General features: G+C 60.7%; 2 protein-coding genes across 5 annotated transcripts in view; both read left to right on the forward strand.

Annotated features, from left to right (window-relative positions):
* Positions 1-5971, forward strand: part of DTNB (dystrobrevin beta) — a 192626-nt gene extending 186655 nt beyond the window's left edge. For all 3 annotated transcript variants that reach the window (XM_084285383.1, XM_084285381.1, XM_084285382.1), the window contains 3 exons: positions 586-639; positions 3975-4010; positions 5658-5971. In XM_084285383.1, coding sequence (XP_084141509.1) covers positions 586-639; positions 3975-3979 — 59 coding nt within the window. In that variant the 3' untranslated portion in view covers positions 3980-4010; positions 5658-5971. The remainder of the gene's footprint in view (positions 1-585; positions 640-3974; positions 4011-5657) is intronic.
* Positions 5972-22575: 16604 nt separating this feature from the next.
* DNMT3A (DNA methyltransferase 3 alpha) overlaps positions 22576-26298 on the forward strand; it is a 45420-nt gene continuing 41697 nt past the window's right edge. For both annotated transcript variants that reach the window (XM_084283857.1, XM_084283856.1), the window contains exon 1: positions 22576-22670. The gene's annotated coding sequence lies outside the window, so the exon portion shown is untranslated. The remainder of the gene's footprint in view (positions 22671-26298) is intronic.

Raw genomic sequence — 26298 nt, forward strand, 5'->3', positions numbered from 1 at the left:
TTCTCTTCAAGTTAACTGGAATTCGATATAACGAACCGCCAGCTCCCAGGCATGAAAAGAAAGCCCATCTCTCGGGGCACAGCCTGTGAGGCTTTGCCCCAGGGGCTCACTGAGCACCTTGCGTGGGCAAATTCTGTGATTCCAAGGGGGAAACCTCCAGGGTTTTCACCTCCGATCACCACAGAACTTCCTTTTTTCTTTAGATTTGACTTTAGCCTATAAATTGTGACTTCCTTCCCTCTGTCCATATGGTGCAGCCCTTTGTTTCTTGCAGTGCTAAAATAAGAGTGCTCAAGGGACTTCGGTCCTGTAGTGCCTGGGAAATGCAGGCACTGCCTCCAGCCAGCACCCTACAACCTCTGGTCGTCAGATCAGGGTAAGTGGGGCCTGGCTGGTCACCAGGAGTGCTGCAGAAAGGATGCTGCTGCTTCCCTCCAGGTCCTTTTGGGGAGCCCAGACCCCATCCTCCATCCCCACCAGTATCAGCTGCCGGAAAGGCCAGATCCTCCTTGCCATGGAGGAGTTCCCCGAGTGTCTGTTCTCTCACCTACTTGTCTCACGTGTGCCTTTTTATTCTTTTTGAAGCAGAGGAAGAAGATGAAGAAGAAATGGAAAAAATGCAGAACGGAAAGGATCGAGGTAAGAGGATGGATTACGGGTTCCAAGCCGTACTGCGCTTTCTGATTTCTTCACCTCTAGGAGACCAGTTTGCTGCCTCCACGTAGGGTCCCAGGAGAGGATTTTGGGTGCAGACGCCGCCGCACTGCTGCCGCTGCTGTTACGCCACCTGCAGACATGCAGCAGGTTTGCCTTCCTGCGCCGTCCCCGCCGTTCTGCACCATTGCTCCCTCCACATCTGCCATGGCTCGAGGTGACGTCACTGCCAGCGTCTCTGCAGTGTGTATTCAGCTCCAGAGAATGTTTTTCTTTAGCAAAGGTCATGCACAGATATTTGAAACGTGTAAGAGGAGGAGGAGGAGTTGCTTCGAGTGCTGCGAAGAAATCCAGTTCGGATGAATATATTAGGGAAAAATAAAACAACGTGTGGGCTGGTTACCAGTGGAGTTACTAAGCTGTGGGACTGTCATCTGCTGAACCACTGCCTCGTGTGACCTTGGCTGGACAAATATTCAGAATTACTCCGTTGATGATAATCCTGTGTAGGCAGTGCAACTGGCTAAATGGGGTTTCACAGGAGGTCTCTTTCATCTCTGCTATCCCTGGATTTCAGGTCTAGAAACTAATCCTCCCCAGACCACGCTTTCTTTGGTGTGAATGAATACATACCATGTGCCAGCAGAGTTATTCACAGGACTGGAAGTGATCATCGCAGGCGTGGAACACAGCCCTGCGAGTTGCAAACAACCGTGCAGTGTATGCTTGAGTTGGAAGGGTCTGGAGGAGATCTGTTCCTCATGTCACACTCCACAAGCAAACACAAAAGCACTTCGCAGAGCCCTCCTTGGGAAGAGGCCTTGCCCAAACTAGAGGGAAGAACAAAATCCTCAGCAGCCTCTGCCAAAAGAATCTGGGAGAAAATGCTCTCCGGACCCCAAAACGCGTTGCTGGGACTTGCTTCTCTGAGCAAGGGCCTTGGACAGGGACGCATCGGCCCAGGCATTTGTGTCTCACTTGAGCCAAGCCTGATTTCAGCATAGACAAACTTGAACTTTTTATCCTTTTTTGTTCTGTGCATATTTTCCTTCTGGCTAAGATGAAGCGAAGGGGCTCATATTTCACTCTCAAAGAGCTTGTTTTCCTGGGTTTTCCTGCCCAGGGAGCGAAGCATTCAGGTGTTTGGGAATGCTCTGCTTCCTGGTGGCTTGTCCATCAGTATTAGGCATTACAAGTTTGCATGAAGATAAGTTTAATTTTAGCTAAAACGACAGTTTTCAAAGCAGAACTGTGTTGGCTCTAAATCACAGGACTCTCTTTGCCCTAGAACATTCCTCCTAAGTTAAATATTTGAGATGCTTAGCAGATGACCCTTCTGCTTTTTTTCCAAATGTGCATTGTATCTTGCATGGGAAATAGGGAAAGGGGGATTTTGGAGAGTTGAAATGTGATGTATGGTAGCAGAGATGTAGTAAGACAAATTCTCTCTGATAGTCATTGCAGCAGCATTGGAATCAGGAGAACGGAGACATACCAAAAGCAGAACTTGGCCCAAAGCATTTGTGTGGAATGTAAATATTATCTCTGCCAGAGATTAAGTGATTTTTTAATGTCACAGAGTTAGTGAGATAAAAATCTGGCAGAGAAATCAGGGAATGATCAATATATAAATTACAGCCCTCCTCTAGTGTGTACTCTTGAGAGGGCTGTGGAAGTGCTGAGAGCACCTCCAGAAAGCAAAGTGCACGTGGTGATGGGAACTCCGGGCCTGGGTTTTCTTGGAGCTGTGCTGGGGACTGGCATTACAGCTCGGACCACAGCCCAGCCTGGTTTCATACCATTGCTTTTCGGAGCTCGGGTATTTCCAAACCTCTGCGTGAGCGTAAACAAGGGAGCCGCGGAGTCCTTGCGGGACTCTGCCGTGATGTGTTTCTTAGGGACAGCAGTGCCCTTGGGCTTCCTCACGAGTTTCTTCACCAGGTTATTTTGGAGTTCTCCGTGTCCCAATTAGTCAACCTCAGGGGCTCTTCCCCTGAACTCGCTTCCCTGCTGGAGAGGTTTACGTTCACCCGCTTGGTACAGCAGTGGCGCTGGGCTGCCTTAGGGTGAAGTCATTTGAGAAGACTCCAAGTTGGCTGCTGCTTCTATGCTTATGGTTACAGATTAGGCAACCTCTCGAGAGATGTCTACATGGATTTTCAGGCGCAGAAGAGCACGGCTGGAGCTGGCAATCCCCATCTGTCCGGTCACGTTAGCATCACATCATCATGCAGCTCAGCCACAGCTGCCTGCTTGGGTTGGCCCCTCCTGAAACCTGGTGCTACACGTGCTGTGCCTTCCATGTATGCCAGACACTGCTCCTCAGAGAGGGTTCTTCAGGTTGGATACCCACTCGGTGGTGCTGTCCCACAGTCACTGTTTGTCATGGCTCCGACGCCTCACTCCAAGACTTTTATTGGTGACCAAGAGCTGAATCCATGACAGCATCACCTGAAATAAGACCCTGCATGAGATGGTCTCTTAATGGATTGGCCTTCTGGATTGTGTAAGCCTCAGAATGCTAGAAAAGGGACTGATGAGATGGCTCTGTCAAACTGCTGGAAGGAAAGGCATGGTTTGCAACCTCATGAAATTTGTTAGCCAAAAATATCCAACTGAAAATGCACTGAGGAAAACCGGAGTCCATGAAGTCATCTGTCACACAGAAACAGCTCCTCTAACGAGATCCTGGATGTCGGGGCAGAGTGTGCCTTCAGCAAGCCTGCAGGTGCCCCAAACCATGAAACGGGTCAGCAAGAGCCTCCTGCAGAGCCGAACAGGAGCCAGCAAAGGGCCCTCGCCACGAAGGGGGCTGCTCTGTTGGGCTGCACTGGGCAAAGTGTTGCAGGTCAAGGTCAAGAAAATTGAGCCAGTCTTTTCAGTGGTGCCCAGTAACAGGACAAGAGGCAACGGGCACACAACAAAATACAGAATTTTTTGTTTAAACATAATAGCTGTGAGGCTGGTCAAACTGGAAGAGGTTCCCAGAGTGGCCGTGGGGTCCCTGCCCTGGACGTGCACAAACCCTGGTGGGACCGGGCCCTGAGCACCCTGCTCTGGCTCAGGGGGGCTGGTGGTGACCTTCTGCAGCCCCTTCCCACCACGATTCTGGGTTTCTGCAGTTCTCTGAGACAAGGAGCACTTTTCTTCCTTCCTTGTGCTTCAGAGGACTGGAGATTTATCCAGATGCCCATAAAGCTCTCTGCAGCCCAGACAAGAGTCACCCACTGGAGCAGTACGAGATGGGGAGGTTAGATTTTTCATTTTAAAGGAAATACAATTACCTGCTTTATAAATGTGTCTTTTCCCCTCTGTTGCAGGTTAGACGGATGACCACAGACTGTACAGTAATTCAGGTGAGCGTGGCTATCGTTTTTCTTTGCCATTTCCAGTAGCAGTCTCTGCGCGTGCTGCTGCAGCGCACACGACCGAGCCCCCGGTAACCCGCTGCCGTTTTTTCCTTTATTTTCTATTTCTGTGTAAGACGAGGAGCGTTCCCTGCCTGTTGCTCCACAACCATTCGAAAGGATGCTGAGTTTTTCTTGTTATGACCCAATTTTGCTCCTGCTGCAGACAGTGGGAGGACATCATTAACTTCGGTGAGAGCAGAATTACCAGTATTACCTCTTATTTTATTGGTATTACTTCTATACTCAGAGGCCTCGGCCAGGAAATAGGACCCTATTGTGATGGACACTATCCAGATGTACTAAAAATACAATCTCTACCCTCAAAGAGCCTGCACTTTACGTTATAATAAGGCACAACAGATGGATAGACAAACAGGTGCTGGAGAGCATGAGACAGTGTCAGCGGAGAAAGAGCGAGTCCTGCGCTGACAATGCCTCTGAAGTACCTGAATAAGATCCCTATCTTGCCCCCGTGAAAAGCTCGTAGGAGGGCACCGGCTTGGGTTTCTACACTCGCATGATATTTGCCTTAGCCACAATGCTGATCTTTCACCGTTTGCAGTGGGAAGGAGGAGGTCCCTGTGGCCAAAATAATGTGGTATGGACACAAACGTAATTAGCCGGGGCTTGGGGATGGGAGAAGAGGCAGCCCGTCTGTCTGGGGCTTTTCATCTTGCACTGGAAGGCTGTAGGTTGGTTAGTTGTGGAACCTGGGCAGGAGAAAGAGACTTTTATCTTTAAATTGCCATCTCAGATTCGGCCCGTGTTGGTGGCGGGCCAGATGAATTAGACGTGACCAATGTGCAACAGTTTTACATGACAAAACCAGCACACTGCTCCTCCAAAGGTAATTTGCAAAGGAGAAAAACGGGGCTTTTGCCCTTTCTGCCTCCCTGCCGTTTTGGTAACGTACAGAGATAACCTGAAAGCGGCTCCGAGTGTCTCTGATAGTTTTTACATTAGAAATTCAAGTCCTGCCTCGGCTGGGAAACAATCTGGTAACTCAAGAAGGAGCAAAACTGTGCCACCAGGGAGGAAGTCAGCTATGGGGAGCTGCTTGTACCGGGTGGCTTTCTCGTAACTTTCTCCTAAATTTAGGGTCCCTTTGACCCTGATTGCTGAATAGCATTTTGGAGAAGGGGGTGGCTTGGACAATGCCCACCCCTGAGCCACCAGCCTGGGGACGAGGAGCTCGCTGCTCTCACAGGTCCACCAAGGGCTGATGAGAGCTGAATTGGAGGCAAATGAAAAAAAATAAGAAACTTCTTTCAGGGTTCCTTTATCCTCCAGAAGAAACCAGGGAAGAACATGTCTGCGAAAGAACAAAACCCCCTCCAGTCACCATTAAACCCTGCTGCTTCTCCAGGTTCTTTGGCCTCTCCTTCGTGGTGCTGGGCTCGGTGGTGGGTCCTCCCGAGCCTCCAGCGACAGAGGGGCCTGGGATGGCCCAGCACCTCCAGGGGCTCTTTCTGCAGATCTTGGCTGCTCTTTTTTTGGGGGGAAAAGCGCCCGGCACCAACCTCACCTTGGCTTGCAAAGTCCAAGCTCTGCTCCCAGCGATTCTCACCCAGCGTTGTGTTTCTGTTGGCACAGGCACAGAGGGTACCACGGCGAGCTCCTCTTCGGAAGACGTCCCCACATCCTTCGGAAGAGGCACGTTTCAGCTGATGCATCCACCATCGTGCAACTGTGAGCGATCCCAACCACCTGCTGACGGCAGCGGCTTTCTCGTAACCAGCTGGAGGGCTTTCCCTGCGGGCATTTGCCTCTTAGGTTACTGCATGTACTATTTTCCTAAATGTCTTTACTAGCGATAATCAGACAGTGCCCCATCGAACCCAGCAATTTATGGGAGGTTAAAAAAAAAAAAAAAAAAGGGGGGGGGAAAGATAATTCTCCCTGCTCCTGCTCAGTGTCCTGATCTTTTTGGATTTCCTACCAAACGGTGTCATAATCGCATCACACGCTGGTTGTTTCCTCTTGACTTCTGACCCTCGGTATGCATGAAAACACGGGCATTGCGCCTTTTGAGTCTCCTCGTGTGTAACACAAAGGGGATTCTGAGCGCAGACCCTCTAAAAAAACCCGCCTTCTAAAAATACCACTCCGTCTATCGCTGTTTGGTTGCCATAGTGTTTGATGTTGCGTGTCGTTCTCCGAGTAAATGACAGGGCATGTCAAGGGGAGAGGAATGCGTAACAAGAGGAGGAGCAACTGTAATTATGGGCCATAAACCCTGGATGAGTGCCTCGCGGGGATTCCTGACTCCATACTTTTCTGTAGACTGTTACAAAATTTCCCTTCACAAGCGGGGAATTCAGGGACGAGCACTGCGAGGTTGACATTAGCATCTGCGCATTAATTTTTGAGAGCCGAGTTCAGGTTTGTTTAAAATTAAGAGGAATGACAGAGTTGTGTAGTCTGAGGCTGCAGGCTCACCACTGTCTGGATCCTCGCTAGGCTTTTCTTTTATAGCTGCTTAGAAAACATCGTAATCAGTTCCAATCACTAGTGATTTTATTATTTTTTTTTCTTGGTGCTTAGGAATGTTATTTTTAGTGGAAGGAGCTGAGTGCCCTAATGCATCTATAAATATTTATCAAGGGTGATGAATGGAAAGGAGTGATAAACCCTGAAGCCAACCCTCAGCTTCTCTTCCTGTCTGAACCGATACGCTGCATCGGTTCTTGGCGGAAAGTGCTCGTTAGGTACCTACAGCCCTTTGGGAGAGAAAAAATAAACATACATGGTGGCCACAGATTTAGTTGAGTATAAATATTGTGAACGAGCTGTCAAGAAGGAAAGAAAAGTGATGATAACCTGGTTCAGCGTGTGAGCTCCAGCCTGCCAAACACAGTACACTTGGAAGGACTTGGAAGGTTTCGTGGTCGCCTTTGTGCGCTCTGGGCTGAGTGAGCGCAGTTACTGCCACAAGTCGTCTGGATGCAGCTGTGCAGACTCACAGGGATGCACATTTCAGAGTGCCCAAAATATGAGGGTTTTGCTTGTGGCCGTGCTCAGGGACCCGATGGTGTGGTGGTGCCTCCAGCAGTCACCATCACAGCTGCGTGCACCGGGCTCCTCCTCGCGCCGCCACCATGGGACCCCTTCCCTGTGCCCTGTCCCCTGTGCCACCAAAGGGGAAGGGCAGGAGGACCTTGGGGGTGCCCGGCACGCAGCTCGGAGCTGGAAGGAAGGGATGGACGCCCGCCTTCTGCAGCCATCAAGGCCACACATTAAACGTGAAACCTAGATTCACCGGGGACCATCGTATTTGCTGCTTTTTTTTTCCTGTTATTACTCACCCTGTGACTTTCCCTTCTCGCTTCTGTCACCACAGTTCACCCCAAGTGAGGCCAAACTCTTGCTGCAGCTGTCGCCTAATGTCACCTAACGCTGCCCTCGCTACGAGCTGATTTTGGGGCACAGCCACACACGAGGCACATCTCTGAGCCTGAGGTCTGGCTCCCCTGGGACACGCTGGCCACCAATGCACCCACCCCTGCTGGCTGCGACACCCATGGGTGGCCTGCCCACACCCCACAGTGTCACAGGCGCGTGGGGGACACGGGTGGGAGGCAGCTGTGGGTCTGCTCCAGACCCCGTCCAGCTACCCAGGGCTTTCTAGGAGGGTTTTGAACATCCAGCACTTGCACAGGCGCTTCGGTGTCTCCCTGTGGGTCTCCACCTCTGTGGAGCATCAAGGAACCTCCTGAGAGACGCTCCCACGGCTCTGCCCACGCAGCACCGCTTGGCGCTGGGTTTGTTGCTTGCTGCCTCCTAAAGGAACAATTCCTCCAGCAGCGCTGCAGCAGGCAGCCCAGCTCCCCCAGCCCCAACATGATCCCCTCCGGGACCTGCACCCCACAAGGTGCTGTCCAGGAGTGAGGGGCTGGACACCGGAGGACGGGGCTTTTTGCGCCCGTGGGCTGAGCGCTGCGTGCGCCGCGGTGCCTGGTCTTTGTTTGGAAACCTGACAGCTCCATGGTGTTAGCAGGCACAGCCAGGACACGGGGGGTGTGTGTGTGTCTGTGTGTGTGTTAAACATGACCCCCTGTGCCACGGCCCTGCATTACCTCACCCACAGTGCCATTTATTTCAGCCAGTAAAGCGTTTTAGCAGATGCTCGATGTAATCACAACGCCAGTGCGTGCAGGTTGCTGTCAGCCCCTGCACCGGGGCTGTTACAGGGAGGATGTCGCTGCTTCAGGAGGCCACCAGCGGGGTAGAAGGGACCCGTGTGCCACCAGGCTGCAGGCACCCCGCTGCCACAGCACAGCCAGCAGCAGCAAACGGGCACCGGGGCTGTCGGGAGCGACTGCAGCGCTGCCTGCGTGCGTCACGGCACAGAGGCTTCATTGCACTCGCCCTCAGCAGCCTGCTGCTGACAGCTTTGCTGTGCTGCCTGCTCACGGGTGATGGAAACGATGCCGTGGGCATCCCACCCCACGGTGCGTGCTGCCAAGCACCAGCGGTGACCCTGAGGAGGAGGAGTGCCGCGGGCTCGGGGCTTGTCACCACTGTGACACTGCAGGAGGCCACTGCTGGTGTCACCCACTCGGACCCTGTCTGAGAAGCCTGGCAGCGGGCACTGGTCTTGCACTGGGATGGGGAGTGCCATCTGATCCCGTAGGGCACCAGGGCACACGCTGCTGCTGGCCGTGAGCAGGACCACGACCTGGTGAGGGAGGTCCCGTGCAAGGCAGCAGGACGCCCGTGAGAGTTTGGCACTCCACCGATGCCAGGCGCTTCCCCCGGTGACATTCTGGGGCTTCGTGTAGGGAAACCAAACCACCCTAGCTGGCTTGTGGTCAACTCTGAAATCTGTGTGCGAACTATTGCTTGCCTTCGGAATAATCGCCTTAAACCCCACGGGAGGAACGGTTCAGGCCAGGCTTTAATGTATTCCCCCAGGCTGTATCCTCTGGTGTTACAGCTTCAGGGCGTGCCCATTCCCCTGCTGAGGACATTTTCATCTTGCTGGAGGAAAAGTTTGCTCCTGAGCTGCTTGAGGTGGCCCTGGTGGGGTACCCAGGACGTGGTGTTTTGGGATCAGCCCCGCGGAGCTGCGGCCATGCACCCAGCGGTGCCAGCACCGCACCTGGTGAGCTCTGCTGCCTCTGGACGTGCTGCCTCGGTCCTGTGCTGGCCCTGTACGGCCAGCCCAGAGCCTTTCCTTTCAAACCAGGGGGTTGTTTTTACAGCTGGATGGTCATTTTTTTGCCTGGACGCAGCAGTGAGGGTCATGAGCGAAGCCAGGGCTGGATGCGGCGCGGCCAGGGAGCCCTGGGGGGAGCTGGGGTCTGCTGCAGCCAAACCCTGGGGATGGTGTGCTGATATTTGCAGATTGCTCTCAGGTGATTTCTGCCCCTTTTTGTGCTTTAATTTCCTCACTAACACTGCCCACAATGCCTCTTTTCGCCCGAGCAGCGTACAAAACGTGTGGTTTGGAAACCACTTCCTTCTCCGCATCGCCCTCTTTTTCCTCGGGGATTACTCCGGGTCCAGGGGGAGCGGCCACCCCGAGCACGTGCTCTGCGAGCCGCTGGGTTTGGCAGCTCGGCGGGCGCACTTGTGTCCCGTGGGGACGTGCAGGGGGTGGCACCGGGTGGCACCTGCCCTGCAGGGTGCGCGGCTCCCCCGTGGGGGACGCTGGCAGCCCCCCGGCATCGCCGGCTGCCACCGCGGCGTGCACACGGACGGAGAAACCCCCAGAGACCACCAGGTGGGAATCCTCACAGCTCCAGGTTTAAAGCAAGCTTTGCAGCTTTTCTGAGTGGAAAAAAAAAAAAAAGAGAAGCAGGAAGCCATTACCAAATGTTTTCTCATGGGAAAGTGACCCGCACGGTGCCATTCTCCGTGTCTGCAAAAGAGGCCAGAGCTCGGGTGCCGGCGGGGGGTGCCAGCAGAGCGCAGCCCCCGTTCCTGTGCCATGGAGCCCTTCCCTTGTGCCACGTCCCTCGTGCCACGAGTCCTGTCGGGGGCTGCAGAAGGAAGAAGCTGGCGCTGGCCATTTCTGCAGCCCCTCCACATGTGTGGGTTCGGAGCATCTCCAGCTGTGCTGAGTCCTTGCTGCCTTGGGGACACGGCTGTGGTTCTGGGACGTGGCCAGCGCTGCCCCCCACCTCCCCAATGGGGTCGGGGCCGCTGCTGCACGCGGATTCCCCGGGACCCAGCCCTGGCACCCAGCGCGTCCACGTGCGTGGCTGGAGCGGGAGCGTTTCACAAGCACGTGTTGGAGAAGATGCTGTAAGTGATGGGAATGTCTCTGGTAGGAACCTGTAAACTGGAAGCCATGTTCTGTCGTCTGCCAAATATTTAATAAATTCATCTCATCCCTAAGGGGTGTCTTGTCCCTTCACCATGCGAGAAAAAGTGGAAACGTTCCTGGAAAAGCCAAAAAAAAAAAAAAAAAAAGAAGAGATTTTAGTAGGAAATTGCTGCTCCAAACCACGGCATGGTATGAGAGCAGCTGCCAACACTTAGCTGTGTATTTATACGAAATAGCAGAGCCGGGGATTATCCACATTTGTCATGGGTGCAGGTCACTGCAAGCAGACAGAGCTGCCTGTGTTCGGGGCCGCGGCGCCCGCCGCATCTGTGCCATGGGTCCGGCGCCGGCGGCGCAGCCCTGCCAGATGTTCCTCCCGAGACAAATTCTGCACCAATTCTCAGCACATCTGGCCGCAGGAGCAAGGGCAGGTTTTGGAGGACGGAACGAAGAAGAAGAATCGGGGCAAGTGCTCACACCTCGAGCCTCCGTCTCCTCCTGATGCGGCGCCAAAAATTTCTGTCTTGAGCTGCGCCTTTTGGGTAGCGGGGACAAAAACCCAGCAGAGAGGGCTCCGGGCTGCCACGCACACGGGGCTGTTGTCCCCATGGTTCCCCCCAAAGTGGTGCCGGTACCCGCTGCCCCCGGGGCGGGGGCTCATTCCCCATCCCACCCCGATGTGTCCCTGCATGTAGGATTTCCCCTGTGCTCTCCTGCGGCCGTCCCCAGAGGCGATGCCGTGCCCCAGCCCTGCTGCCATGGCCGTGGCTCCGCCGCCGGCCCGCGGCCAGAGGAAACCTTAGCCCCAGGAATCCGTGGCTTTACGGGCACAGGTGCACCCCCTCCGCTCCCTGGCCCCGGCCTGGCACAGCTCCAGGCACTCGGTTTGCTTTAGGGATTAGTGGGAAAGATGCCACCCCCTCCCCTGCCAGGGGGGGCTGCTGCTGGGCTCAGGGGGCTTCGTGCTGCTCGCAGCCCCCTGTGAGCAAGGGCAGCTGGTGCCCGGCGCAGGGAAACGCCAAGCAGGGGGTCCTGGGGGGGGCTGCAAGCACAGAGCATCCCCTCCTGCAGCCCCGGCCTGAATATTCATCCTCCACTCCCTCCCCGGCCGTGCTGGAGCTCCAGCTTCTCTAATCACACCCTGCAGCAGCCCTTCCTGCTTCCTAATTGCAGCACAAGGGACCCTCTTATCGCCAAGTCCTTCCAAGGAAATAAATTGGAAAAACCCAGAAGAGCCCCCGGGCTCTGCAGGGGCGCAGGGCGAGTGCTGCAGGCCCCGCTCCGCTGCTCCGGCACTGGCACCAGCATCAATCAGCACATGTGATTAACACGAGGTGATTAACACGAGGTGGTGGTGCCTGCAGCTGGGGGTCACCGGCTCGCCCTGGTGCATCTCCCACAGCCACCGGGAGCGCCGTGACGGGGCTTTGGGGTGACACCGGGGCTCCCACGGGGTGCCCAGAAGGGGACCTGTGCCTGTCCTCGCAGCGCAGGGGCACGGTGCTCTGCGCCTGGAGCACGCTCAGCCACGCTTTCGTGCTCACACACGCGTGCACGCTGCCTTGCACACTCGTGCAAGGTGCAGTTGTGCCTCTGTGCACACCCGGGCACCACCGCGTGCGCATAGCCACACGCACACAGGAGCACAAATCGCCACGGGTGCAGAAATTGGTTTGAGCAGCCCCCAGCAGAAGCCTCGGCCGCTCCCAACACAGCCACCAGCACCCAGGGACCGGCTGGGGAGGGGATGGGGAGGGTCCCCCCCACCCTGTCCCCACCCTGACCCCTTGGGGAGGGTCCCCCGCACCCTGACCGCTTCCCGAGGGGGCTGCGGGTGCTGTGCCAAGGGGACGTGGGTGCTGTGCGGGGGCTCAGGACCCCTCTGCAGGCTGCAGCCGGGGTCCCCATCCGCTGGCCTCGTCCCCTGCCCCCTCCCTGCCCCCCCCTGTTTATTCTCTCGGTGATAATATCTTCATGCCTCGTTAGCGCTGTATTAAACCCAATTACCCCCAGCCCGGAGGAGGGGGTGGGCTCCTGCTCTGCAGGCACAGCACAAGGGCTGAGCCCCGTGGGGACCCTGAGGGCTTTTGGGGCACCATGCACCCCACAAATGGGCTCAGGATTGGGGACCCTGTGCCAGAACCCCCCTGCCTAGCACTGGGAAAGACCCCAAACCCCTGCCCGTGGAGCCCACCCCACTGCCGTGCCCCCACACTGCACGGGGTCCTGCACCCCACAGTGACCCCGCATCCCTCCTGTTGGCCTCAGGGGCACCCAACACCACAAAGGGCTGGGAATGGGGTCCCTGCTCCCACCCCACACCCCCTCTGGGCCCTGCTGTGGTCTCCATCCTCCTGGAAGCACCAGGGGGTCCCTGGGGGGGACACTTGTGCCACCGCCGCCCCCTCCCCACTATGGGGCAGCCCCACAGCTCGCCCCCCCCCAAGCACAGCAGCAGGGCAGGGGGGGTCCGGGCTCCCCCCGCCACGGGGTCGGGCGACCTCCATGTAAGCGCTCTGACCCCGGGGCTCCGGGGCTGGGATTTCTCCTCATTTGCACCGTTTAATGGCCACCCTGGGCTGCGTTAGGGCTGGGGCTCCCATCCATCACCGTAAAATTAATTCCTCTGCCACTCACCGCTCACCGCCACAGGCTGCTAATGTGAGCCGGGGCCCTTCCCCTGTGCTTCCTCCCCACCCCTCCTCCTCCTCCTCCTCCTCCTCCTCCTCCTCTGCCCCGCACCCTGGGCAGCCAAATTAATGATTGCTGGGGCAGGAATGGGGAGCGCCCGCCGGGGTTATCGGTGGGTGAGCGCAGGGCAAACACCCAAAGGGGGTGGGGGCGGCTGCAGGGGCGCCGGGCACGGTGCTGGTGCTGGGGGGGGGGTCCCCTTCCCCTGCCCCCCACCGCAGGGCTGCAGGGACCCGGGCTGGGAGACGGCGTCACCCCAGTGGGCAAATGGGGACCGAGCTGGTCCCCGGGGGGGTCACGGCCACCGTGCCCCCCTCTCTGAAGGTGCTCACGTCCCTGTCCTCATCCTGCTGGCAGAGGTGACATTTGGGTGCCCTGAGAGGGGTCTGGGGTGCCCGGTGCCTCCGTGCAGGCTGTGCAGCTACACACGGCCGGGGAAATTTGGGGCTGGCTCAGCACAGCTCGGCCTGGGTGAGCCCCCGGGGGGTGCTGCAAGGTGGCACAAGCCCCGGTGGCACTTTGGGATGTGGCTCGGGGTGACACGGCCCCGCTGGGGGTGTCTCCAAGCTCTTTCCAGCATCCTTCTGCAGACACAACGCCCGACGGGGGGCATCCAGGCGAGGGGCTGGGATGTGTGGGGTCCATCCTGGCCGCCCCCCGACACACTCTGGGACACTGGGACCCTCCTCGCGGGGTGCAGGGGGTGCAGGGGGGGTTCAGGGGGCCAGGAGCAGCGGTGCAGAAGCAGCGTCAGCGCCACCGCAGCTCCAGCAGGAGCATCTCAGCAGAGCCCCCCCCAAAACATGTGCGCAGAAATTCGGCAGCGGTTACGTAACGAGGAGCCAGCGGTCGCGGAAACAAGGTCAGGAGCGAGGGCTGCAGGGCCCGGGGCTGCTGCAGAGGGGGCTCGGGGCACGGGGAGGCTGCTGCAGCCAGCCCAGCACGGCACCGGGACGTGGCACAGCACCGGGACATGGCACAGCACCGGGACGTGGCACAGCACCAGGACCTGGCATGGCACCAGGATGTGGCACAGCACAGCACATCATGGCACAGCCATGCCACGGCAGAAGCAGCGCTGCGATGCTAAATTCTGACACAGATGTGGCTCCCAGGGGGGGTCAGGTTTGAGAATGGGGGCACCGGCTCCATCCCCCTGCACCACGGCTGGCACAGGCTCGCTCTGAGGGCGATGCTCACCGGGGCTGGCACAGTCGGGATCCCAGCTCCACCAGCACCCTGATTCCCCCTCCAGCCATGGCACATCCTCCATCCGCTGCCCCCGTTCCTACAGCAGCAGCCAGAACAGGCAGCAACAAAACCCCCCCAGGGGCGAGGTGGTGCCTGGGGGCACCCTTCCTGCCTGCTGCATCCATCGGGGAGCAGGGCGCACCGCGGGGGCTCAGCTCTGCCCCTTCCCGGGGGCTTCCCCTCCCTCCAGCACTGCTGCAGATGCTCTCCAGGGATGCTCAGCCCAGGGCGAGCGCTTCCCAGAGCCTGCGAGGTCTCTGGGCTGACAGAGGCCGGCGGGGGACGCCCGCTGCTCCCGCACCAGCCCGGCACGCCTGGCAGCTGCAGCGGCGCGTGACGCTCCCCGCGCAGAGGCTGCCTCAGCCGCTGCCCCCTCGGCGCAGGCAGCGCTGACTAAACGGGCTGACCGTGTGTCACTGGCTTAATTTGGCACCCGCCCTCTCGGCGAGATCCATTAATCCAATCCCCGCGCCTGAGCCCCCGGAGGGAGCTGCCTCTGAAATTGGCACCTGTCACGGGGACGTCGTGCCACCGCTCCGCTCGGTGACGAGGCTGCGCTGCTGGGGTGGGGATGGGGATGGGGATGGGGATGGGGATGGGGATGGGGATGGGGACGGGAGTGGGCACCGCACCCCTGCTAGGGCCATGGGAGGACAGAGCCGTGCCCCAGGCCCACCAGGAGCCTCTTAGAGCCCAAAGAAGCCCGCGGCAGGCGGAGGAGCAGGCAGCGGCACCGCTGGGTCGGGCCCGTCCCGTCCCCGCTGCTGCTCCATCCTGCGGGACGGGAGATTTATGGCCCAGAGGAAACTTCTTGCCAGGAGTCTGCTGCCCTCCTCCAGCCGGCTCTGACCTCTCCTGTCACACCGAGATTTAAGCCCGGGATAATTGCACCTATTAGCCTAAACGAAGCTGCTGGTCTGGGAGCAGCGGTGGCTGCTGACGGAGCCCCGCGGGGCCGGCGGCGTGGTGCGGGTGGGATGCACGGCACCAGATGCACCCCCCCCGGGGCTGGGCTGAGCCCTGAGCCCCCAGCAGGGATGGGGTGAGCTGGGAGCACGCCTGGCCCAGCCCTGCTGCTGGTGATGGGAGAGCTGTGGGACACCGCTGGGACCGGGCAGGGGCATGGAGATGTCTCCACGTGGCACATCAGAGCCACCGGGCACCCCAAGGGGGCTCGGGGGCTGCAAAAAGGCCCTCGGTGGTGCAAGGCACAGCCCAGGGCAAGGCATGGAAGGGACAAGAGCTGCTCCTTCCATGGTCTGTGGGGTCAATGCAATGGGTTCCAAGAGCCTGGTGCCCCCCAGCAGGGTCTCTGCCAGGCCGAGGTGTGCGCCCCTGGCCCACGGCCCCACGCCTGGCCCCGTCCTGCTGCTGCCAGGGAAGTGTGGGGTGGCTGTGATGGAGCACCAAGACCCAGCGTGGGACAATGATGACCCCTGGCCTTCCTCCTCCTCCTCCTCCTCCTCCCCTGGGTTTCCAGCAGAACCCCCGCCAGCCTTGCACCGTGCTCCATCATTACCCAGGGTTGGTTCCACATCACCGCCAGGGTTTGTTTGTTCCCGGTGTGCTTCAGTTCCCTTTATTGTCCTCCTCGTGCTGCCCAGAGGCTCTTCCTCGACGCTTTTAGTATCCCTTATCAATTTTCCATGTGCTGAGTCCAGTCCCATGACATTCAGCAAGGTGCCAGGGGCTGCCCATGGGGCACAACAACCCCTCGCAGTGATACGGGCTCGGGGATGAGGGGTTGGAAAGGTGCCTGGTGGAAAAGGAATTGGGGATGATGGTTTACAGCCTGCTGAACACGAGCCCACAGAAATAACATGGCCAGCAGGACCAGGGAAGTGAGTGTCCCCTGTACTTGGCACCGGTGAGGCTGCACCTCAAATATTGTGGTCAGATTTGGGCCCCTCACTACAAGAAGGACATTGAGGTGCTTGGCTGAGCACAGAGAAGAGCAATAAAGCTGGTGAAGGGACTGGAAAACAGGACTTAGGAGGGACCCGAGGTGGTTTAGTTTGGAGAAGAGGGTGCCGAGGGGACACCTCACCATTCTCTACAGCTACCTGGAGGAGGTGACGGTGAGGGTGGTGTTGGTCTCTTTTCTCAGGCAACAAGTGATAAGATGTGAGGAAACAGTCTCAGCTTGTGCCAGGGGAGGCTGAGAGTGGATATCAGGAGGAATTTCTTCAAGTAAGGGGTTGTGAGGCACAGGAATGAGCTGCTGAGGGCAGCGGTGGAGGCCCCATCCCTGGAGAGCCGCGGGGATGTGGCTCTGAGGGATGTGGCTCAGCGATGGGACTCAGCAGGTCGGGCTGATGGGGGATGTGGTGGCCCTGAAGGCCTCTTCCAGCCTCGGTGACTCCCCGACTGTGGTTCTGCACAGCTTCCATAGCTCCCCGTGGAACCTGAACGCTCCCCGGCACCGTCAGCGCCTTCCCCTTTCCCACCAGCAAACGCCACCCCCCCTTCCACCCAGCCTGGCTGGGGGGCTGCTGGCACACACACACACATAAAAACACATAAAAACACATAAAAACACGTGCAGAAACACACACACAATATGGAAAGGTGTCCCCGGCTCGCTCAGCGAGGGTGACCGAGATCCACCCGTCCCCGGGCGCATGGGGCCCCGTCCCCCGTCCTCAGCCCCCGTCCCCCGGTGCCCGCACCCCGGCCGGCCCCAGCCGTTTCCTCCTCCCCGTGGGCCAGCAGCAGCTTCCTCCTGCCGGGCGCGGCGACAACAGGATGCGGCCCCCGCCGTGCCTCGAGAGGCGCCCGGCACGCTCCGATGCGCCCCGGCAGCGCTTCGAGCCTGGCACGCACCGAGGTGGTGGCGGAGCCGGTGCCAGGGAGCTGCCAGCACGATGCTGGCACGTGGGGTACGGTCCCGTCCCATAGCCGGTGTGCAGGGCTCTGAGGTGCAGAGCTGGTCCCCAGCACCGTGATCCCCAGGGGAATAATGTGGGGAGTCGGCCTGGGAGCCATGGGGATAATGCCATGAGCAGGGGGTGATGCCATGGGTGACTCTGGGAGCAACAGGGATCCTGCCAGGTGCAATGGGGGAAAATAGAATCGCAGAATCCCGGAGTGGTTTTAGCCTCAGAGCCCCCCCAGTGCCACCCCTGCCATGGGCATGACCCCTGCCCCCAGCCCAGGCTGCCCCCAGCCCCATCCAGCCTGGCCTTGGGCACCCCCAGGGATGGGGCACCCCCAGCTCCTGGGGCAGCCTGCAGCAGGGAAGGGTTTCATCATAACATTTAACCCAAATCTGCCCTCTTTTAGCTTAAAGCCACCTCTCTTGTCCTGCTGCTTCCCTGCTGGGCAGGGCAGGAGGTGTGAGGGTGGGAGCTGCGGGTGCGGAGTCTTGGGCACGGCTGGGGGGCCCCGTGCAGGATCCTGCCCGGCCCCTGGGCCCGCTGTGGTCAACGGGAAGTGGGGGAAAAAAAAAAAAAAAACAGCAAATGTTCCTCACATCGACTTTTCCTTTCAAAAGGGGGGATTCAAAACAAGAAGGAAAGAAGGCTCTGTTTTTCAAGAGAGTCATGTTTTCCATCCCCAAAAACTGTCAGCAAAAGCAGAAACAAGGGGTGAAACCTTCTGATGAGTGAAGAGAGAGAATCAGGAAGTGTTTTGATGAAAAGCATCCTACCACCTCTGCCAGACAGAGGCAGACAGGCAGAGATGAGTAACCCCGCGCCAGCTGTGCCTCATCTGCAGCCCAGATGCCCCCCAGGCGCCACCCCAGCACCGCGGCCCTGCTCCCGGCCCCGCTCCCGGCCCCGCTCGCCGCCGGCCGTGCCGGAGGAGCAGGCACAAGCCTTGGGTCTGGAACACGACGTCTGTGATTTGGGCAGCACCGAAATGCCGCCTTTATTTACTGTCCTGGGCACGTGACCCACACGAGAGCAGCGGCGACGCGGGCGCGGGAGGAGGAGCGGTGCCATTTCGCTCGCCCCCGTGCGCAGCCGGCGCCGTCCCACCCGCGTGGCAGGCAGCACTTCCTTTCTCCTAGCAAACCGGAGTGCAAAACACCTGAACACCGACTTTTTTCCCTGCACACCGAGCCCCCAACCTGGAGCCCACGTGTGGCGGGGCAGGCAGGTAACGCCTCACGGTGCTGCCCCGGGGCGCTCTGCCTGGGCACCAGCCTGCCCGCCCGCCCGCACGCGGCCCCGGCAGAAGTCACCGGTGAAAATATCAGTCACCATGTGGAGGGGAAAAACCCTCCGCTTCCCTTTTCTCTGCTTCAGCAAAGTCAAAAGTAAGGCCGCGAAGGCGCGTGTTTCTAGGCAATGATTAACGCCGAGGCGGGGAGGCACCACGTCCCCGGCGAGCCGCGCGGCGGGCTCGGTACAAAGGCTGACTTCCCGGCGGGTTTGAAAGGCTCAGCCACGCCTCAACAACACAGCAAAAACCACAAAGCCGCTCGCTGACCGTCCCTGTGAAGCTGCCCTGCCGACGGCGCAGTGGGGCACCGGGCTGGCTTTGTCCCTGCCAGGTCCCCGTTGCCACCCGTGGGTACGCCTGCTGCGCCCGCACCGACCTGTGTGCACCCGGCTATGTCTGCATGCAGTCCTGCGTGGAGCCAGGCCTGTAGTTACATACGTGATGATGTACCTGCATCGGGCTGGCCTTATGTGCAGAGGTACCTCCACGGTGTGCCTCCGTGCAGAGGTACCTTCAGGAGGCACCTCTGTGCAGAAAAACCTCAATGCAGAGGTACCTCCATGGTGCACCTCCATGCAGATGTCCCCGAAGGAGGCACCTCCATGCAGGTAACTCCATGCAGGTGTACTACACACAGATACACCTCAATGCAGAGGCACCTCCATGGTGCACCTCCATGCAGATGTGCCCACAAGAGGCACCTCCATGCAGATAACTCCATGCAGATGAAGCTCCATGAAGATATCCTACACATGGGTACACCTCCATGCAGATGTACCCGAAGGAGGTGCCTCCGTGCAGACACAACTCCATGCAGGTGTACTACACACAGATATATCTCCATGCAGAGGCACCTCCATGGCGCTCCTCCATGCAGATGTACCCACAAGAGGCACCTCCACGATGTAACTCCACGCAGATGCACCTTCATGACGCACCTCCATGTACCCAAAGGAAGCACCACGCAGCTACACCTCCACGCAGAGGCACTGCCCACAGATGCAGCTCGGTGCAGCCGTACCCGCGTGCATGCAGGAGCTGCTGGTGGTGCCGGGACCACCCCGGGCCCCGTGCACGGCCCCGCTCGCTGCGCACTGCTTGGCGCACTCCCTGCTGGCGCGGCGCAGGCGGCCTCGTGCATGCCCGGGCTGCTGCTCGCTGCTGGCCGCCGGCCAGCCACGCCGGGTCCAGTCACCTGCAGTTTTGCAACACAATGAGAGGGAAGCCGCAGGGGCCGCAGAAAGGAGAGGAAGGGTGTGCCAAGCAGCAGAGCAATTAGGGTATGGCTTCGGGATATGTTAAAAAATTCCTGCAGCGCGGCAGACTCAGACGGGGAATGGGAGAGGGAGCGCACGTGCGCCAGCCGCAGCAGAGCCCGGCAGGGCGCTAAAGCTGGCGCTCCCCACGCACCTCGCCGCAGCGGTGGGAGCCTGGGGAGAAAGATGGGCAGCCCGAGGCAGAAACAAAATGCTGAAGCCTGGAGCAGGGACGGAGGTGGCCCAGGAGGGCCTGCGGGGACACCGGGGAGCTCAATGGGGTCAGCGTGTCTGCAGGCGGCTACCGCAGCCCACGCCGGTGCCAGTGTCCCGAAATAGCAGAAACACAGCACCAGCACGGCCGGGGAGCCAGGGCTCACACCGAGCTCGGGGCTCCAGCAGCAGGAGCGGGGACCTGGAAGGAGCAAGCGAGCTGCCAGCCGCCAAGGAGACCTGCAGAGAGGCAGTGACGGCGGCCGCCGGTTACCAGGGCACATGCTTGTGTTGCAAGATCGTCACTGGATAAGAGGGCAGCCTGGGGCACGCTGAGCATCTGGAAAAATACCTCCTGCCGGGGACGAGCTGGAGCATTGTGTGCGGAGAGGGCACAGGGAGAGCGCAGCGAGGCCTTCACCTGCCTCACCAGGCTGCCGAGTGTCTCGGGAACGGGGCGAGCGCGGTTGTGGGGATTTATTCGGCTGATAATAGCTCCCTGGCACACCTCCAGAGCAGGGGCTTAGCCGCCTGGGCGCGCCGAGCCAGCGAGGCAGAGGACGCTTACCCTGGGGTCCCAGGCTGCGAGCTGGCACGCTGCGCTGCCAAGGGGCCCCGAGAGGCAGCACGACAGGGGAGACGAGGCAGATCCCTTATCTCAAATACTTCAGAGATGACACACCACTGCTCAGGGCAGCCATCGCTCCTCCTCGTACCTGGAATCATTGCAGGGCGATGCCCAGAGCTGCACTGGGTCCCGGGAACCGTGGCTGCAGCTGCCCCATGGCCATCGGTGCTGCTGCTGGCCCCCAGTGAGCTGCCCACACCATGCGTGGGGCATGGCCAGCGCCAGGGCCACGGGCACTGGTGCAGAGCAGCACCGTGGGCTGTGTGCAAGGAGGTGTCGGTGGCACCAGCCCCCAACCTGCAGCATCCTCTGGGATGGGGAGCAGGGGGCAGCAGGGGGGCAGCTCTGCCCTCCTGCATGGGACGGGGGGCGGCGGAGGGGCCACACCGTGCTCGTGTCCCTGCCCAGCCCCAGGCACGGGCACGCGTTCAAGAAAGCCATTAGAGCGCGAGGGAGAGAGGGAGCAGCTTTCCCCTGCAGCAGTGAGCAAGACGGTCGTATTAAGTCAGGGGAATGTAACATTAATTATTATTATTAATTAATGTCTTATTTTACAGTGCCCCCATGTGCGCTAGGCGCCTTCCAGCACTGAAGGCGAGCCTGGGTCCCTGCCTAAAAGGGTTTGTCTGGGCTGCAGCCTGCGTGGCACGGCCGGGCCCCTCCGTGCCCATGCTGGTGCTCCTGGTGGGTTGATCTTGGCTCTCCAGCCCCTACCCGGCACCCGGGGCATCACCAGCAACAACCTCCAGGACACCTCATGGGTGTTTGCACACCTCAAGGCAGCCTAATTGCTGACTCGTTTGGGGCATCTTCTGGTTTAGAGCCCCCGTGGTGTGTCTGTGCCCGTTATCTGGCCTCCAGCACACACCCAGGGGGTGCTCAGGTCCCCACATGGCCCCAGGACCCCCTCTGGGCACCTCTGGCCAGGACAGAACAGGGCCAACGTGGGGTGTGGGGCATGGGGTAAGGGTGCCCGGCGTGACTGCCCCAGAGCAGAGGCACCCAGAGGTGTCCCCAGGGGGTCAGGGCTCGGTGGCACTGGGGGACCAGGGGCACACAGTGCCCCGGAATTGCATGGCATGGCACGGCACTGCACAGCACCATCGCCCAGCACCGCATCGCCCAGCACTGCACAGCCATGCATGGTTTGGCACCACATGCATGGTTTGGCACAGGTCATCACAGGGCACGGCACAGCTCCACACCACACTGCATGGCACCGCATGGCACAGTTTGGCTCTGTTCAGCACTGCTCAACACAGTTTGGCCCTGCGTGGCACGGCTCAGCACCCCAGCCGTGCACAGCACCCCTGGCCCTGCTTGGCTTGGCCCTGCTCCCACCAGCACCGCACAGCCCGGCACGGCGTGAAGCCCCTTGCCTTGGCAGCAGCCCTTGTAGCTCGGCATTGCATGGCACGGCTCGGCTCGGCATGGCACAGCCTGGTGCTGCTCAGGGCAGTGCTGCACGGGCTGGCACCGCTCAGCTGCACCCAGCACGGCTCGGCACGGGTCAGCACTGCTGGGCTCAGCCTGGCTCTGCCCCAGCCCCACACGGGACCGCTGGCCTTGGCTCATCTTGGCCTGGCCCATCTTGCAGGGCATGGCATGGCTCGGTTTGGCTCAGCTTGGCTTGTCCTGGTCCAGCACGGCTTGGCTCGCCTCGTCCTGCCCTGGCTTGGCACCGCACCCCACGCAATGCCTTGACCCACTCCGGGCCATCCCGGCACGGCTCGTCCTGTCTTGGCACCGCACCACCCTCCGAACACTTGACTCAGCTTGGCTTGGCCCAGCACGGTCTGGCTCAGCACGGCTTGGCTCGGCACCCCCTTTGGCACGGCACCGCACGGGCGCAATCGCGCTCCGGCACCGCTCAGCCGCGCGCCGTGCCTCCGGTACCCTGCCTCTCCATCCCAGCCCGTGCCGAGCCGTGCCGTGCCGAGCCGTGCCGAGCCGTGCCGAGCCGTGCCGGCGGCGGAGGGCGCTAGGACCGCGCGTTGGGCTGCTCGGTGCTGCAGTGGAGGCGGCGGCGCTGCGGGAGGAGGCCTCGCCGGGCAGCGCAGCGCGGCTCGGGGCGGCTCGGCACGGCTCGGCACGGCTCGGCACGGCGCGCCGGGCCCGCACGGCCCCAGGTACCGGCATCCCCGACCCCCCTCCCGCATCCCCCACGACCCCCCCAGGACGGGCACCCCCCCGTTTTTTCCCCCCCTCCGGGTTTTTCCCCGTCCCCTTGGCACGGCTCGGCCCGTGCGCCCCCCCTTCCCCGTCCCCAACCTCCCGCTGCCGGGCGCGGAGGAAAAGCAGGAAAAGATGGCAGCGGCCGCACGGCCCCCCCCGGGACCCCCCCACACCTCCTCCGGTGCCCCCCGTGTCCCCCCCACCCACCCCGGGCCCGTCCCCGCCCCGCCGCGTCCTTGAGCGCCCGTGCGGGCGGCTGAAGGGCAGCGCCGGCCGCCCCCGGGCACGGCTCGGCCCCCCCCCGGGCCCCCCCCGTGTCGGTGTTGTGTGTTTTGGTTTGTTTTTGTTTTTTTTTTTTTCTTCTTCCCTCCTCCTCCTCCTCCTCCTCCTCCTCTCTTCCTCTTCCTCCTCTTCCTCCCACCCCCCCCGCCCCGCTCCGGCTCGGTTCTCCCCGTCCCGGGAGCATCGCCCCGAGGGGGGGCGCACGGCGCGGAGGGGATGGGGATGGGGAGGGGGGTGGGGGGTAGGGACGGGGGTAGGGGGTGGGGGTAAGGGGTAGGGGTCCGGGTGGGGGACAGGGGGTACAGGATAGGGATAGGGGATGGGGGTAGGGGTCCGGGATGGGGGTAGGGGTCGGGGTAGGGAATGGGGGTAGGGGACAGGGGGTGGGGGTAGGGGTCCGGGATGGGGACAGGGGGTACAGGATGGGGATAGGGATAAGGGATGGGGGTCCGGGATGGGGGTAGGGGTAGGGGATAGGGGTAAGGGGTAGGGGACAGGGGATAGGGGATGGGGATGGGGATAGGGGTCTAGGATGGGGACAGGGGGTACAGGATGGGGGTACGGGGTGGGGATGGGGGACAGGGGATAGGGATAGGGGATAGGGGTAGGGAATGGAGTTAGGGGTAGGGGATGGGGGACAGGGGATGGGGAAGGGGGACAGGGGATGGGGGTAGGGGTAGGGGGAAGGGGACAGGGGATGGGGAAGGGGGACAGGGGATGCCCGGGCTGCGTGCAGGCCAGGAGCTGGGGCTGCTGCTGCTGCCTGCGCCCTGTGCACGCCGTGCGTCCTGCCTGCACCCTGCCTGCACCCTGTGTGCCCTGCCTGCACCCTGCCTGTGCCCTGCCTGTGCCCTGCGTGCCCTGCCTGCCCCCTGCCTGCCCCCCCAGTCCCTGCCTGCCCCCCAAACCCCCCCACTGCCCACCCACCCCCTGTCTGCCCCCCCCCGTGCGGCCCCGCAGCCCCCAGGCCCGCTGAAGTTCAGCCGGGTGCTTGGTGCCCGCGGAAAGTTTCTCTTAGAGGGAAAAAAAAAAAAAAAAAAAAAAAAAAAACACAAAAATAAACCCAAAAACCAAACCCACGCGAACTAAAAAAGCAACCGCAGAGCGCCCCGGGGCTGCAAGCAGGAGGGGGCCGGGAGCAGCCGGGCCAGGGCCCAGCAGGCGCCCAGGTGCCCGGCCCCTCCGCGGGCACGGCTCAGCGCCGCGCTCCCTTTCCCCTCCTCTCTCTCTCTCTCTTTTTCCTCTCTTTTTGGGTGTTCGTGCGTGCGAACCTGTGGGCAAATGAAATTTTCCTCTTCGCTCAGTTCCTCTTTTTTTTTTTTTTTTTTTTTTATTTCTTCCCTTTGTGTGAGTGACGTAGACGGTGTCACCACGGGATTGGTTCTCGGTGCTGCCAGGGCTGCACGGCGTGCGGGGCGCCAGGAGCCAGCGGTGCCGCGACCGCCCGGCCCCCCGTGGGGGCGAGCAGCGGGGGGGCCTGGGCCGGACCCCCCCCCGGCACCCATCCCCGGGCTTTGGGCGGGCAGGAGAGCGGCCGGTGTGACACCAGGCGGCGGCTCCCGGCAGCTCCCGCGCGTGCAGTGGCCTTTTCGTGCTGAGTCAGCTCGAAACTTCCTAGCAGGAGCCTCTTTTCGCAAAATGAAGTGCCCGCAGACATCTCGAGGAAATGAGGGATGCCCGGGCGCTTCCCCGGCTGCCTGAATGCGCTGAGAGCGTGGGGGCGTTCGGGAGAGCCCCCCGGGTCGGTGGGCACGGGGTGGCCCCCATCTCGCCGTCCGGAGGAGCCACCACGGTGCCGGGGCTCTGAGAAGTCTCCGCAGCCACCCCTTCGCCCCCGCCTGCCCCGGGTGCGGTGCAGCCACTCGGGGGCCTCCAGGTGCTGGGTTTCGTGCGGGTATTTTTAGGATGTGCATCTGCACCCCCGCCCGTGCCGGCCCCCACGCACTCTGCCTGCGCCCTGCTGCCCGTGGTGCCCCGGGAGGCCGGGCCCGCTGGCACTAGGAGCAGGAGCCGGAGCTGGGGGGCAGGGTGGGCACGCACCCGGTGCACACGCGTGTGCCAGGTGCCCACCTGCCCTGCCCTGCAGCAGCCCTGCAGGTACAGAGATGCCATCCCCTCTGGTTCGGTGTGTGGACCTGCTGTTCATGCCAGGGGCTGCTCTTTGCCAGTGCCACCTGCACAGCGCGGGGACAGGGGACCTCGGGGTGCACCAGGCCAGCTCCTGCACCTCAGGGCATGGGAAGTGCCACTCCTGCTGGGCTCATTCTGCGTCTCGCCACCCTTCCCAGTTACAGATTCATGCCCCATCCCCAGTTCCCATCACCCAGCTCCAGCTCCCAGCCCCTGCTCTGGTGTCTGCTCTGTGTCCCTCTGCCCAGTGGAGGCGTTCGGCGCTGCCCGCCGCTTGCTGCCCACAAAGGCACTTGCTCACTGTAATCGAATCATCTCTCAGCCATTTTTTCCCGATAAGCCAAACCCATCGAGCTCTCCGGCCGTGAGGCATTTTCTTAGCTCGTGAGCCTGGCCGTGGCCCTGTTCTGGCCCCCTCCAGGCTTTCACCGTCCCGTCTGCAGGAGGGGGAGTGGGACCGGAGCCGTGTCCTGGTGCTGGTGTCCCTGGCAGTGACCATCCCACGAGCAATTTTGTCTAAATCCAGCCTTTGCTGGCATTGATGCTTTGCAGGATCTGGCTGTGTTTAGGCCTGCAACTTGTGTTTTAGTTTGCTTGCAGTGTGGCTTTGCCATGCACGGCAGCTCCCCAGGGAGCAGCGCAGTGTAGTGCTGGGCACCGCATCGCTCCCCGGGGCACGGTGTGGTGTGCTGCAGCACAGTGCAGTGCTGGGCATCACTGCCAGGCATGCAGTGCAGTGCTGTGCAGTGCATCACTACCAGGTGTGCAGTGCAGTGCTGTGCTCCCTGGGGTGCTGGATTGCTCCCCAGGGTGCAGCACAGAGCAGCAGAGCACTTCACTCGCTGGGGTGCAGCTCAGGACAGTGCAGCGCTCCCCAGGGCGCACTGCCTCACCCCTCAGGGTGTGATATGGCACAGGGCAGGGCAGGGCAGCGCGCCCCAGGGTGCAGGGCATCACTCCTGGGGTGCAGCTCAGGGCAGTGCAGCGCTTCTGGAGTGCAGCTCAGGACAGTGCAGCGCTCCCTGGGATGCAGCACAGCGTGTTGCAGCGTGGAGCAGTGCAGTGCTCCCTGGGGTGCAGCTCAGGACAGCGCATTTCCCCCGGGGGTGCAGTGCAGCGTGTTGCAGCGTGGAGCAGTGCATCGCTCCCCGGGGTGCAGCTCAGGGCAGA

The sequence above is a fragment of the Netta rufina genome, assembly GCF_964035555.1.
Source record: "Netta rufina genome assembly, chromosome: 3".
Classification (NCBI taxonomy): Eukaryota; Metazoa; Chordata; class Aves; order Anseriformes; family Anatidae; genus Netta; species Netta rufina.